Source organism: Girardinichthys multiradiatus, chromosome 6 (assembly GCF_021462225.1).
Source record: "Girardinichthys multiradiatus isolate DD_20200921_A chromosome 6, DD_fGirMul_XY1, whole genome shotgun sequence".
Taxonomy (NCBI): Eukaryota; Metazoa; Chordata; class Actinopteri; order Cyprinodontiformes; family Goodeidae; genus Girardinichthys; species Girardinichthys multiradiatus.
Window position 1 is genome coordinate 34,927,218 of NC_061799.1, and position 12,441 is coordinate 34,939,658.

General features: G+C 39.0%; 1 protein-coding gene across 8 annotated transcripts in view; it reads left to right on the forward strand.

Moving 5' to 3' along the window:
- The first annotated feature begins 1,910 nt into the window (after positions 1-1,910).
- The window catches only part of LOC124870310 (receptor-type tyrosine-protein phosphatase mu-like), a 247,633-nt gene continuing 237,102 nt past the window's right edge, over positions 1,911-12,441 (forward strand). For 7 of the 8 annotated variants that reach the window (XM_047368912.1, XM_047368914.1, XM_047368915.1 and 4 more), the window contains exon 1: positions 1,913-2,262. In XM_047368912.1, coding sequence (XP_047224868.1) covers positions 2,190-2,262 — 73 coding nt within the window. In that variant the 5' untranslated portion in view covers positions 1,913-2,189. Of the gene's footprint in view, positions 2,263-12,441 lie in introns of all 8 variants that reach the window. The other variant, XM_047368913.1, reaches the window with a different exon arrangement.

A 12,441-nucleotide genomic window follows, 5' to 3' on the forward strand; every position in this document is an offset into this window, starting at 1 on the left:
TAATACTCGAGCGACGAGATGCTTCCTGCTTAAGTACTCCAGGACTCAATCACCAAAATGGAAAACACCTGTCTCCACCACTGCTGAGCATTAGTGCATACCAGGAGTCAAAAAACACAGACAAAAACATACAACAGAGACTCCAGCCCCGACAGGCTGTTTGGAACAGGGGCATTAGGAAGCTTAGACACTTGAGTTTTTTTCCCTCTTATAGATACGTTTTTGTGTCTTTTCTAGCGAGAGAGGATCCTTTATTGGCTATACTGGCCTTGGAGACCCTGATGATTTTTATTGTAATTAGGTGTTTTCCTTTAATTACATCGATTTTTTGTGAACAGAAAACAATTAAATAGGTTTGAGTTGGGAATTTGTTTTTTCAATTTTGTGGCACACCATGCAACACACTACACATTCCGTTTTATGTTTTGTAACAGGTGCTAATGACCTACTCATGGAAATCAGATATGTTCAAACAGTAAAACATCTAAATCCTGAAGGGATTTAAAAGCTTGACAAAAAATTTTTGCACATCAATAGAGAACAGATTTTAATCTGCAATTGATGTTTTTGTACCAGCAGAAAATAATGTGTAAAAGATATTTCGTATTTGCGACTTAGTTTTGTGCATATTCTGGAAATCTGATTGCTGATAAGAAACAGAACTCCCCATGTATAACGCAGTTGGCCTTTGCATGTGCATACTGAGTTACCAGTGCAAAGTTTGGCACAATTGTTATGATTTCTCCAACAGGACTGAACAGGATTGAACAACCTGGCTGATAAGAAGATTTTAGGGACGTTTAGAATTTCTGGAAAAGTGTAGTTGTATTGGTTTTAAATGCCTTGCTAAATTTTTTGGTTAGTTGGCCTATGTTCAAGGTCTGGTTCAAACATGAGTGAATCCACACATTGCAGCTCTTTCTGGCCAAGTTGCGTCCCTCAGTTAAAAGTCTGGCAAACTCTAATAGATGCTACAGGATCCACATCTGAAAATTATCAAGTCGTTCATCTAGCATAGGGTTACTACTAAAGCCAGTAATGGAGCCTTGTTGTATTACTCTCACCATATGGTTAGTCCTTATGACCCCCTGTGACATCAGGTGACCTAAATGTTCACTTCATTATGTAAAAAAAAAATCTGTGTTGTTACCTATTTGGGGGCCCTTCTGGTTTGGTCACTTATGTTCTGAACATCAATAGATCTTATGGGGATTAGTTCTAATGTGGCAGGCCCACCATGGTTAAGGCTAGGGTGTGAATAAGTAGGGTTAGGATCTTACTGGTAATGGTGAAGGTAAGGATAAGTGTCATGGTTAGGCATAAACTGAGTTATAATGAACAGAAGTCAATACAATGTCTCAATGTGGATAGAAATATAAACATTGGTGTGTTTAAAAACAACTGAACATTTGCAAAAGCCTGTAATTAAATTCTTTTTTAATCATATGTATTATTATTATAGTTGTTGAAAAGGTTCAAAATTGTCCACCTCCACAACAAATTTGATGGATCTTGCTGTCACTCCTCTGACCTCCATCAATTAAAGAAATAATGCAATAAACTTTTAAAACTGTTTTCCTCTTAAAATGCTGAACTAAATGACTAAAGGCCATCAAATGCTCATTTCCAAATAATAATGTGATTCCTTTTACAATTTTCTAGAAGTCATGCCAGGATAATGGAGTGGCATGATGTCTATATATTTTAAAATAGTAATTCATTCACTTTAAAATGTAAGTAATGATAATAATAATAAAAATATGCTTCCATTAACTTTAACCGTTGCACATTTTCCTGATCAGCACCAACTGGGAGCCACAGTGGGAAGCAGAGGTGGACACCTCATCGTGTCCTTCTCCCTCCCAGTCGGTCGTCACATGCTCCCTCTACCGGCCAGACAGCGCGCAGGCAGACGCTGCTCCTCTCTCGGAGCTGAACACCGGACCACTCAATCCAGGCGTAATTCAGGAATCAGGACTCACTCACACCTTCCTCCTCCACACAGTGCAAAGGAGCAGACGTGTCCGCTCTACAGTCGTCCCCCCTTCCCCTCATTCCCTCACCGCAGGACAAAAGACGAAGGACCACTTTAGATTTTTACACAGCCTAAAGTACAGTTTTAGTTAGAGAAAGAAGAGTTTCCAGTTAACCCCGCTGCTCGGGGTTAACGCTGCCACGGCGCTGCCGACATGGATAAAGTTATCAGTTGGTTGTTTGCGGCGACGAGCCTCCTGTTGTTCGTCCAAGGGGAAGTTTTTAAAGGTAAGGATGATCACCCTAAGATGCTTGCAATTAGCGATCTGCTTTAACGCCACCGTGGCACGGGTTAGAGATGGACTTCGAATGAGTTTATTCACCTCTCTGATGGATCAGTCATTATTGTGGTGTGGAATCCTCAAAGTAATACATTATTACAGCATTTTGTATTCATACATGAAGCCGTTTTTTTTGTTTTCCCCCTCGCATTTCCAGGGAATGTCACATTTGAACTCCTGCTCTCAGCTGCGCGGAGTTTGTCCTCACCTTTGCGGACCCACGGCGCGCGCAGCGGACAGGTGCGCTCCGCGTGGGAGACTCCGTCGGCGTTTTACCGCCGCTGATTGCGCGATAACAAGTTTACAGAGATTCCCGGGACTGTTTGCGCCTAACTTTATCTTGATCTGTGTAATGTGATTAACCTCAGGGGATTCACACAGCAAACGAGCCGGCGGTGCGCTACTGGTTCAGCTTTAAGAAGGCCCTTTTGTCATTTTTTTACAAGGTATTTCCGATATAAAGTGTCTCTGTAGAAGTGCATTACACTAAATTTAAAGTACTCATCTTGGGGTTGTACATAAATAAATAAAAAGGGAAATGCAAAACTTACTGACCCATGAACTCTTAATGCAAAACATGTAAACACTGGTTTGTTGACTATAATGTCTCATCTGCAAATAAATCCATGATCAGTAAATTTGAGGATCTGTATTACTCTTGATCTTACAGTGTTTGCACTGTCACTTTCTCTTTATTTTTTATTAAACTCTTTATTTGGAGGGTTTTTAGTGTAAACTGAACACAAATAAGTTAGACCCAAAGTATTGTGTGTAGAAAGAGTCAAGATATTTGACTAGATTGTGATTTCATTTATTTAAATGATCCCCAAAAAATCCTGCCCATTTTAGTTTTAGTGAATAGGTTACTCTAAATTTGTGTACAAGCGACTAAATGGGGTCATTTCAGCTGCCGCCTCTGTCACATAATCTATGAAGGGGAGAAAAAAGGAACATTAACCCATATTATCTAATCAATAAATAGATAAATCACATCCAGACAGAGGCTGATCCCTGCAGTCAGGAGATTTAATTTCAAATACACACAAACACGTGGAGCTGCCTGTTCTTATATCTGAATGTGTTTCATTGTTGTTTTTTTTTTTTCTGGGTTTAACTTGTGATTTGTGGTTTGGCTTTATTAGAATGATGCTGTGTAGATTCAGCAGACAGGATATGCATTTTGCAAGGAGCCTGTTGGGGGCAGCATGCTACACTCATAATATTATACCCAGATGATGAAGGCAAACCACTCAGAGAGGCAGAGTTCAGATAGACATTGGAAACAGTTTGTGACAGTGTTGTGCAAACTAAAATACTTATAATATTCCCTTTTTATAAATAACTTGTGACATAAGCAACTATAGATAATTTTAAGGCCAAGACAAAGCTTTGATCAACCATTTCCAACACCGCAGGGAAATTTTAGTGACTGAGAACTCTCTTACCCTGAAGCTCAGAGTATTCCCAGTTCATTTTTTTTGTTGGGTTTATCAGTCTTGCTCGCTGGCAGCCTCGGGAACTGGAGATTTATTGGGATCTGGTTGCTTGGCAGTGGCTCCCAGTGGTGCTAAAACCATCGATAAATGTGCTCCTAATTGCACAAGTGTGTATATGTGTGTAAATATGTAAACCAGGATGAAATCAATCCGGACGTATTTGGCTCTCTCCGGGTAGGTGACGGATTAGCCACACATGGATGGAGAGGTGGAGTCTAAGCGTGCAGCAGCCGGGGCATTTGTTATGGAGAGCATACGATAACAGCTCGAGTGATAATTAGATCACGGAGGTAACCAGAGCTCCTGTGCACAGTATCAGGAGCTTGTGGCTGTGCACGCCTCAAGTCGATCACAGACAACAGTCCGTTTGGAAAAGTCTTTTAATTTACTGGTGAAGAGTGGAACCATGACACTCCATCAGTTTAATCTCCTTTCTGTCAGCTTGTTGATGTGTCTGCATTGAGCTAGCATGAGATTTTCAATGTGTAAGCTTCAGTAAAAAAACACAGTTTATTTGTATTTACACAAACATTTTAAACTAACATGATCTAATTACTTTTATTTAAAAGAGAAAAACAACTATTATTTATACTGCGCATAAACTAACATAAGGCTGTCCCTTCCCCACCTGGTGCTGCGCACTGCTGTTTAGCTAACAGAAACACAGGTACTGCATTCCCCCCCCCTCATTTACAAGAAAGACAAATTTTGCTGTTTGAAAAACACAGATGGTCATGATTTAGAAGACAAAAGAGCTAAACCTCATCACTCTTATTAAGACAATTTCTGATTTAACCTACATTTGATAAGCTGTGGGTGGCATGCCTGTTAAGCAGCAAACATCCAACTTTACCAGAGCAAATAGCCAACCAAAGCAACCAGCTGATATTTTTTGTTTAACCATGTAACCTTCCAGTAAGGGGTTATCAGCTGAGCTATTGCTACAGAAAACCTTATGTTGTCTTGCCTCAGAGGATAAAATGTGCCTTGTCTGTCTGTGTTTAACACTCTTTCTCCTCGACGAAGCCACTGAAAGAACTAATGCTGCTACTAACTATACTTACTATGCACTACTGTTTGTTGTATTACATTGATTGCACTTCTGAGTCAGACATTTGTGTATAGCTGTGTTTCTCTCTTAAAATGAGCAACTGTCGCCAATAATACTTTAATTTTTCTGTAACAGAAAGTACTTATGGACCAGTCCTTCTATTCATTTTTTATTTGTCTGTTTTTGTTTTCAAATCACCACTCGGACGTAGCAGATGGCAGCTCATGCTGGTGCTTTATGTTAATTTGTGTTAAGACAGTCTTTCCTTTCCACTGTTGCCACATGCATTCCTAATATGAGGGGTTTCTGCAAAGTCAGTGGCTTAAAGCAATTGTTATGCATTTATCTATATGAATAAACTGAGTTGAATTGTTTTATGCTTGTGTTACTCTATATGAAGAGACAAATAGCAGTAAAGGTACAATATTTTGCTCAATAAGTGCCTGAGGAATATAGCCGAATTTACCAGATGTTTATTCTTTATGTCTGTCTATCAAAATAACAAATCACAGATAACATTATCACAACTGTAATAATCAATGTGTTATGTTAGCAGCAGCAGGAGTAATTGCTGTTTTTCCGTTTATAACTTAGTTAATATATTCCATTTGTATTTGAAATGTTTGTATAAATATGATTATAAAGTGGATTGTGTTATATTGCCTCAAGGTTATAATGTTTTCTACCCTATCAGCCCATGCTTAAACACAAGTTTAATAAGCTCATATTAGTTGGTTAATTAGTCATGCATTCAGCTTAGGTAGCTAGCCTGCAGCCTGTTGCTCTACAGCCATTCTGCTTGTAGCTTTCCAACTGTAGTTTCAAAACAGCATTAGCTTAATAATTGTGATGGTTGGGTTGGATGGTTGTGTAAAAACCTCCTTTCAGCCACTTGACCAGCAGTGTGCAACAGTGGGTTGAGGAAGGATGGTGTTGCACTGTTCTTTGCTCCATACAGCCGAAGAAAGCCCTACTTTAGAACTTAGGAAGGGTATGATGGAAAATTTTAACAGTTTGTAAACCTTGGCATTGGTAACCGGCACAGGACTAATCTGCATATCTATTCATGGTGGTGTGTGTACTGCTGTTTTCTTTTAAACTCTCCTTGTTGCATTCACATTATGGTGCTCGGAACGTATAAAAAACGTATAAAAAACATCATTATAAATCTCTTATTGTGTATGGCCAGTGCATTTATTTTCTACATCATGAAGGTAGCCTTTTTTTTCCAGCAGCCCTGGCCTTAGATATCTATACTCCGTCTTCTGACGGAGCACATTAAATTCCAGGGAGCTGTACACTTTATTATGTTTACCACCTTCTCCAGCTAGCCATAAAACCTGCCTTGTTTTCTGATAGGGTGAGCCGTGCGTTGAGTGTAATGTCCATGCTTGGAGAGTAGAAGAGTTGCTGTTTGTCACCGCAGAGAGACTCCTTCTGATAGCGTCCTGGTTGACCGATCCTGATTGTCATCCAAGCTGTGACTAAGGGAGTAAAACAACACTTTGGCTGCTTGAGAAGATAAACAGCACTTCATTTAAAGTCTTGCTATAATTTCGGTAGTTTTTCACTTTTGAAATGTTTCATATATTTTTTATCTTCTCTCTCTCCCCGCTGACTCAGATTTAATAGAGACTTTTTTCCAAGAGGTGTCCTAAAAGGTGGCAGCTTCCTTTGTGTGAGCCACTGGAGAATGAAATTAAATATGCATGTGAATTTTTTATTTTTCTTATATGATGGCTTTAACTGGTGTTTGAAGAGAGAGGGGAGGGGGAAAGGAAAAGCTGTGTGGTGATTGATGATAGCACAAAGCAGAAAGTGAGGTGTCTGCGTTCTTCTGTTACTTTGCTTTTCAGACACTTTTATTATAATGATAATGAATGCAGTGGAAACACGTGGATTTACTGAAGCCGTTCAAACACTGTACGCTCATGTGTGCATTTCCAGAAAAAGGTCTGCTAAGTCTGTCAGCTGAGCTGTCTTAAGACTGATTGTTGCTGGTAGACGTGAAGAGGGGGAGCATGCGAGGGTTGTCAATTAAGAGGCAAAACTTTGTTACATTTTTCTTTGGAAGCTTGGACTTTGTCTAAAGTGAGCATCTGGACAGTATTTTACTGTTTAACACAGATTTTGTGTCAAAACTGTTTTTCTTTCATAGCAAGTGTAAGAACATAATGCAGTGTGAAAAAAAAACAAATTTAAATTTTGATTTCATTTATGAAGGGGAAAACCTATCCAACTTAACCTGGCCCTATGTGAAAAAGTAATTGCTCCCTAAACCTAACAACTAGTTGCGCTACCTGTGGCAGAAGTAACTGCCATTAAGACTTAGTGATAACTGGCAGTGAGTCTTTTACATCGCTGTGGAGGAATTCTGGTCCTCTTTTATTTGCAGAGTTTGGTTAATTTAGCCACATTGGAGGGTTTTCAACTACTTACAACTTGTTTAAAGTCAAACAAAAGCTTCTGAATTGGATTTTAATCCAAACTTTGACTAGGCCACTCAAAATCCTCAAAACATTTTGTTTTTTGAGCCATTCAGAGGTGCACTTGCTGGTATGCTTTGCATCATTGTCCTGCATCAAAACCAAAATGCAATTGAGCTTGAGGTTACAATCTGTGCCTTGGATATTATTATGGAAACCATCAAACAAAAACCAAAATGTTTGACTATTGCTACAATGTTCTTTTTCTGAAGTGCTGTGTTAGTTTAACATCAGAAGGAACAGGACACTAAGCTTTAAAAATGTTTCACTTTTGTCTCACCAGTTCCCAGAGTATTTCCAAAAAGGTTTGGAGAGCATCAATATGTTTTTTTTTTTTTTTGCCAATGTGAAATGGGCATTTGTGTTCTTTTTGGTCAGCATTAGTTGCCTTTGAGAGTCTCCCATGGATGTTGTTTTTGCCCACTCTCTTTCTTATTGTTGAAACATGAACACTAATATGAGCTGAGTCAAATGAGACCTGCAGTGCTATAGATTTTGTTCTGGCCTTCTGCATGAGTCGTTGAAGCACTCTTGGAGTAATTTTGTTAGGCCAGCCACTCCTGGAAAGGTTCACCACTGTTTCATTTTTTTCCATTTCTGGATAATGTGGTTCACTGGAGTCCCAAAGCCTTAGAAATTGTTTTCCAGACCGATATATGTCATTGACTCTGTTTTTTACTATTCTAAAACTTGTTTAGGTGATGTGCTGCATGATATGTTGCTTTCTGAGGTATATTGGCCTACTCTAGACTATTTAAGTAAATTCTTGATTGTACAGGTCAGGCATTTATCAGGCTTGGGTGTCTCAGTTGATTCATGATTTAACAGGTGGAAATTTTATTTTTCCACATAAGGCTAGGCTGGTTTGGATGTTTTTTTTCTTTAAATTACTGGATGTTTTCTCAATAAATTAAATCTTTATTTGAGAACTGTGTTTTTTTATTTATTCACATAATCTTTGTGTGATCTGACTCATTTAAATGTGAAAATAGCAAGAACCGAAAAAATCTATAAGGGGCATATACTTTTTAACAGCACTGTTAAAAGTAATTTGTTAGCACTGGACATGTTTTCATTACAAATTTCATCAAGAGCTGTATTACAAAACAACAGCCACTGATACATCAGCTGCAAAGGTCATGGTCTCAAAATTGAAGATCAGCTTTGTGTTTTTTCATCTTAGATCCAGACTAGGAGTCTGGGTCATAAATCACACACAGGATTGTTATATTATAATTCACTGTTTAATCAGCAAAACAAAGTATGTCATTTTGAAGAAAGGGCTCACAGTTTTACACATTATCCTGCCGAAATAAAATGGAAAAGGGCGACCTCTGTTCTCTGGAAGTTGTCATAAGGGTTTCTAGAAAATGCAGGAAATCACTTACAAAAGGCAGAGAGGTCGTCGAAAAGAGTAAACAATGCTTTATCACGTTGCAATGCTGGAGTTGAATATGACATTGCAGAACGATGAAGCTCAGCAGTGAACGAGTTACGAAAGACGTATTTAAAAACTCTTTTCTCAGCAGGTTGGGACTTTAAGCAGTGTTCAGATCAAGGCTGAATTTCATTTCCAGGTTTTAGACCCAAGCCTTGAGTTGGAGTGGCCCCCTTGGCCTTTAATTTGAAGTCACAAGGGTTAGTGGGTAAATTGAGATATGCACCAATCAATCAGCCTGAGATTAGAATTAGCCATTTTACCTTTGTTTGTTAAATGCATCATAATTCCTCCATATTTGGTTCAAAAATGCATCAATCAATAGCATGTACTTTAACTTTTTTTAATTAAAACTAATCAGATTACGGTTAGGGACATATGCTTTGAATAAAAAATAGTCTAAATTTGGTTATTCCTTAATTTCTAATTAATTCAAAACTGCTTTTATAATCATAAAAAATTGGAACCGTTCAAAATCTGAATTAATTCCATATCAGGAATGAAAGTATCCAGTTGTATCCTTTCTCTAAACAAAACATTTTTAGAAACTTTTAAATGTAAGGTTTATGGGTTGCTGAAAGTGTGCCCAAGTGATGTGAAATAAAAGAAAAATCTTTGTGTTGCTGGCTTCAAGTTATTTAAGCACATTTGAGTTAAATATAAGCTAATATAGGCTTTTGCCTTTAATACTGTGAAGGTATAAACATTTTTATACACACAATCCACTTCAAAGGAGAAGTAAAGATGATAGTTCAGTTCAATTCAGTTTGTTTATTCTATATTGAGCCAATTTAGAACAAATGTCATCTCAAGGTATGTTAAAAGAAAAACAGGTCCAGTTTTTCTCGTGTTATAGAGAAATACACAGGCCGGGGGGTGTTGCACGGTGGCACAGTTGGTAGCACTGTTGCATTGCAACAAGAAGTTCCTGGGTTCGACTCCTGGCCGGGGGTCTTTCTGCATGGAGTTTGCATGTTCTCCCCGTGCATGCGTGGGTTCTCATCAGGTACTCCGGCTTCAGTTCAAAGATATGCCTGTTAGGTTAATTGGTCCTTCTAAATTGCCCTTAGGTGTGTGCATGGTTGTTTGTGTGTTGCCCTGCGATGGACTGGCGACCTGTCCAGGATGTATCCCGCCTCCCGCCCATTGATTGCTGGAGATATGCACCAGCTTCCCCGCGACCCACTATGGAAGAAGCGGTATAGAAAATGACTGACTGACTGATGAGTGTTTCATAACACTCTAATTATCAACAGACAGTTGAACTGCAGGTGCCTGGTACATCTTTCTGATTTTGGAGAAGGTTCACCTTTACATTCAGTAAGTTAAGCACGTGATCAATTGGTCCGATAACTAACCTGTCTGGTCTGAAACATTCCACCTTTACCACAAAAGTCTCAGTAGGAGCTTTCACTTTGTATTTAAGGTCATTGTCCTGAAGTTAGGTCCCAAAATTATGCCACTAAAAGGCTGTGATTTCCATACTGTTCATTTAAAATAAATATACATTGCGCTTCACAAGCATTCATTAAACTTGAACTTCTTTCAACTTCTGTCACATAACAACCACAAACTTTAAGGAATTTGATTGGGATTTTGTGTGACAGACCAACACAAAGTAGCACATAATTGTGAAGTGAAGTGGATATATGACTTTCAGAGTTCAAAACTTTATAGAAACACCTTTTGCCACGTTTCCAGCTACAAGTATTTCGGTGTATGTTTCTAACAATTTTGCACATAGAGACACCAAACTTTTTGGGCTGTGTAGTTATTTAAATTGATTGTCCATCTTTGATTTTGGATTGAAATGATCACAAAAACAATGTAATTGTCAAAAAAAAAAGATCTTTTTTTTTTTTTTTTCAGCAAATGTTGAAATAAGACCACAATCTGTAGTCTTTTACAGCCTCTAATATGTTTTTATCATAACTGGTCCATCCATCTTCCCATCAACTCTAACCTGCTTCCCTCTCTCCTCTGAAGAAAATCACCCCCACAGCATGATGCTGCCGCCACCTTGTGCCAAAAAGTTCAGTTTTGGTCTCATGTGACCAGGGCTCCTTCTTCCACTTGTTTGCTGTGTTACATTGTGTGAGGTAAAACTTAAGCAGAATACCTTATAGCTTTATTTTAACAATAGCAAAGCATGTGAAAGTAGAGTCAGTTAGACAACAAACATGCAACTGCAATGCAAGTATAAAAGTCTGCTTTTTATGAGTACTTTCAAATGAAGTAAAGTGTTGGAAAGTCAACCAGTGCGGTTCACCATCTTCATATCCCCTGAGGGCCTCTCGACGTTCAATCATTAGCTGTTGATTTGCAAGCGGATTTTATTTACATTCTTGAGAGGCATTAATAGTTTGAAGTTCACTATTGAGGCGGCTGATGTGGCAGCATTATCTGCAGTGGAATGATAATATGTGAGGGATTCCGGACAAACAGAGGATGCACTAATTATACACAGCCCCCTTTTCTTCAGATGAGAAGGATAAAAGCTAATGAATGGCACGCAGGCCAACATGGGGGATGGCTAATGAAGAGCGAGTGAGAGACAGAGCGTGAAGTGTTTGTGTGCGTTAAGCATGCTCAAACAATCCTATGATCGCATCACCGTGTCTGGGAAAAACAACAACTTTAATATGCAGCAGATCATGTTTACAGAGGCCTGCGATCGTTGGGCGGTGGCTCGGAGAATCGAGGCACTCTGGAAGTTTTCACTAATTAATGCTCCGAGGGACTCGATTATTATTAATGGTGACGAGATGGAGGAGGGGAACAAGGGAGGAGTAGGCGAAGCTGTTTAACTCAGAACATCACTGTCTTCTACTTAATTGATCGTTGAACCTCTACTCTGCAGACAACATTATGCTCCAGTTCAGTTGTTTTTAAGAAAATAAAGTTGTGAGAGTCACATCTGCCTCGGAGAGAAATAACTGGCAGGTGCTCAGGAGAGTTAACACTCAGATTGAATTGACCCCAACCCTTGCAGATTCATCCCCCCCATCTTCAAACCGTGATCTTCAATCAGCTGCATTTATGCAGCACTGTTAGCCCATAACCCAGGGGGTTTTTGTTGGAATTGATTTTGATTGAACACACTTTGATATTTGATTCAGGTAAATGAATAGAGTTGACCTGGATCGTAAAGCTTAATTTCACGTCCTGCAACTGTTTATAACACTGTAGAGTCCAAAAAATCACAGCAGTATTCTGACAATGTGAAGTAGGCCAAAAGATCTTAAAAAGTAACCCATCATGCCACGATCTAAAGAGATTCCAGAACAGATGAGAAACAGTTACTGATATCTGTCAGTTTGGAATGAGTCACAAAGCCATTTGTGATGATATAGGACTCCAGCAAACCATAGTCAGAACCGTTATCCACAAATGGAGACAACATGAAAGAGTGATGAACCTTCCCAGGAGTGGCTGGACCAACCAGAATTACTCCCAAGAGCGCAGCACAGCTCATCCAGGAGGTCAAAAAAGAACCCAGAACAACATCTAAAGCAGGTCAGTGTTCATGATTCAACAATATGAGAGAGACTGGGCAAAAATGACATTCATGGAAAACTTCCAAAGCGAAAACCACTGCTGACCAAAAAGAACTCAAAGGCACGTCTCATATTTGCCAAAAACATTTTGATGATCT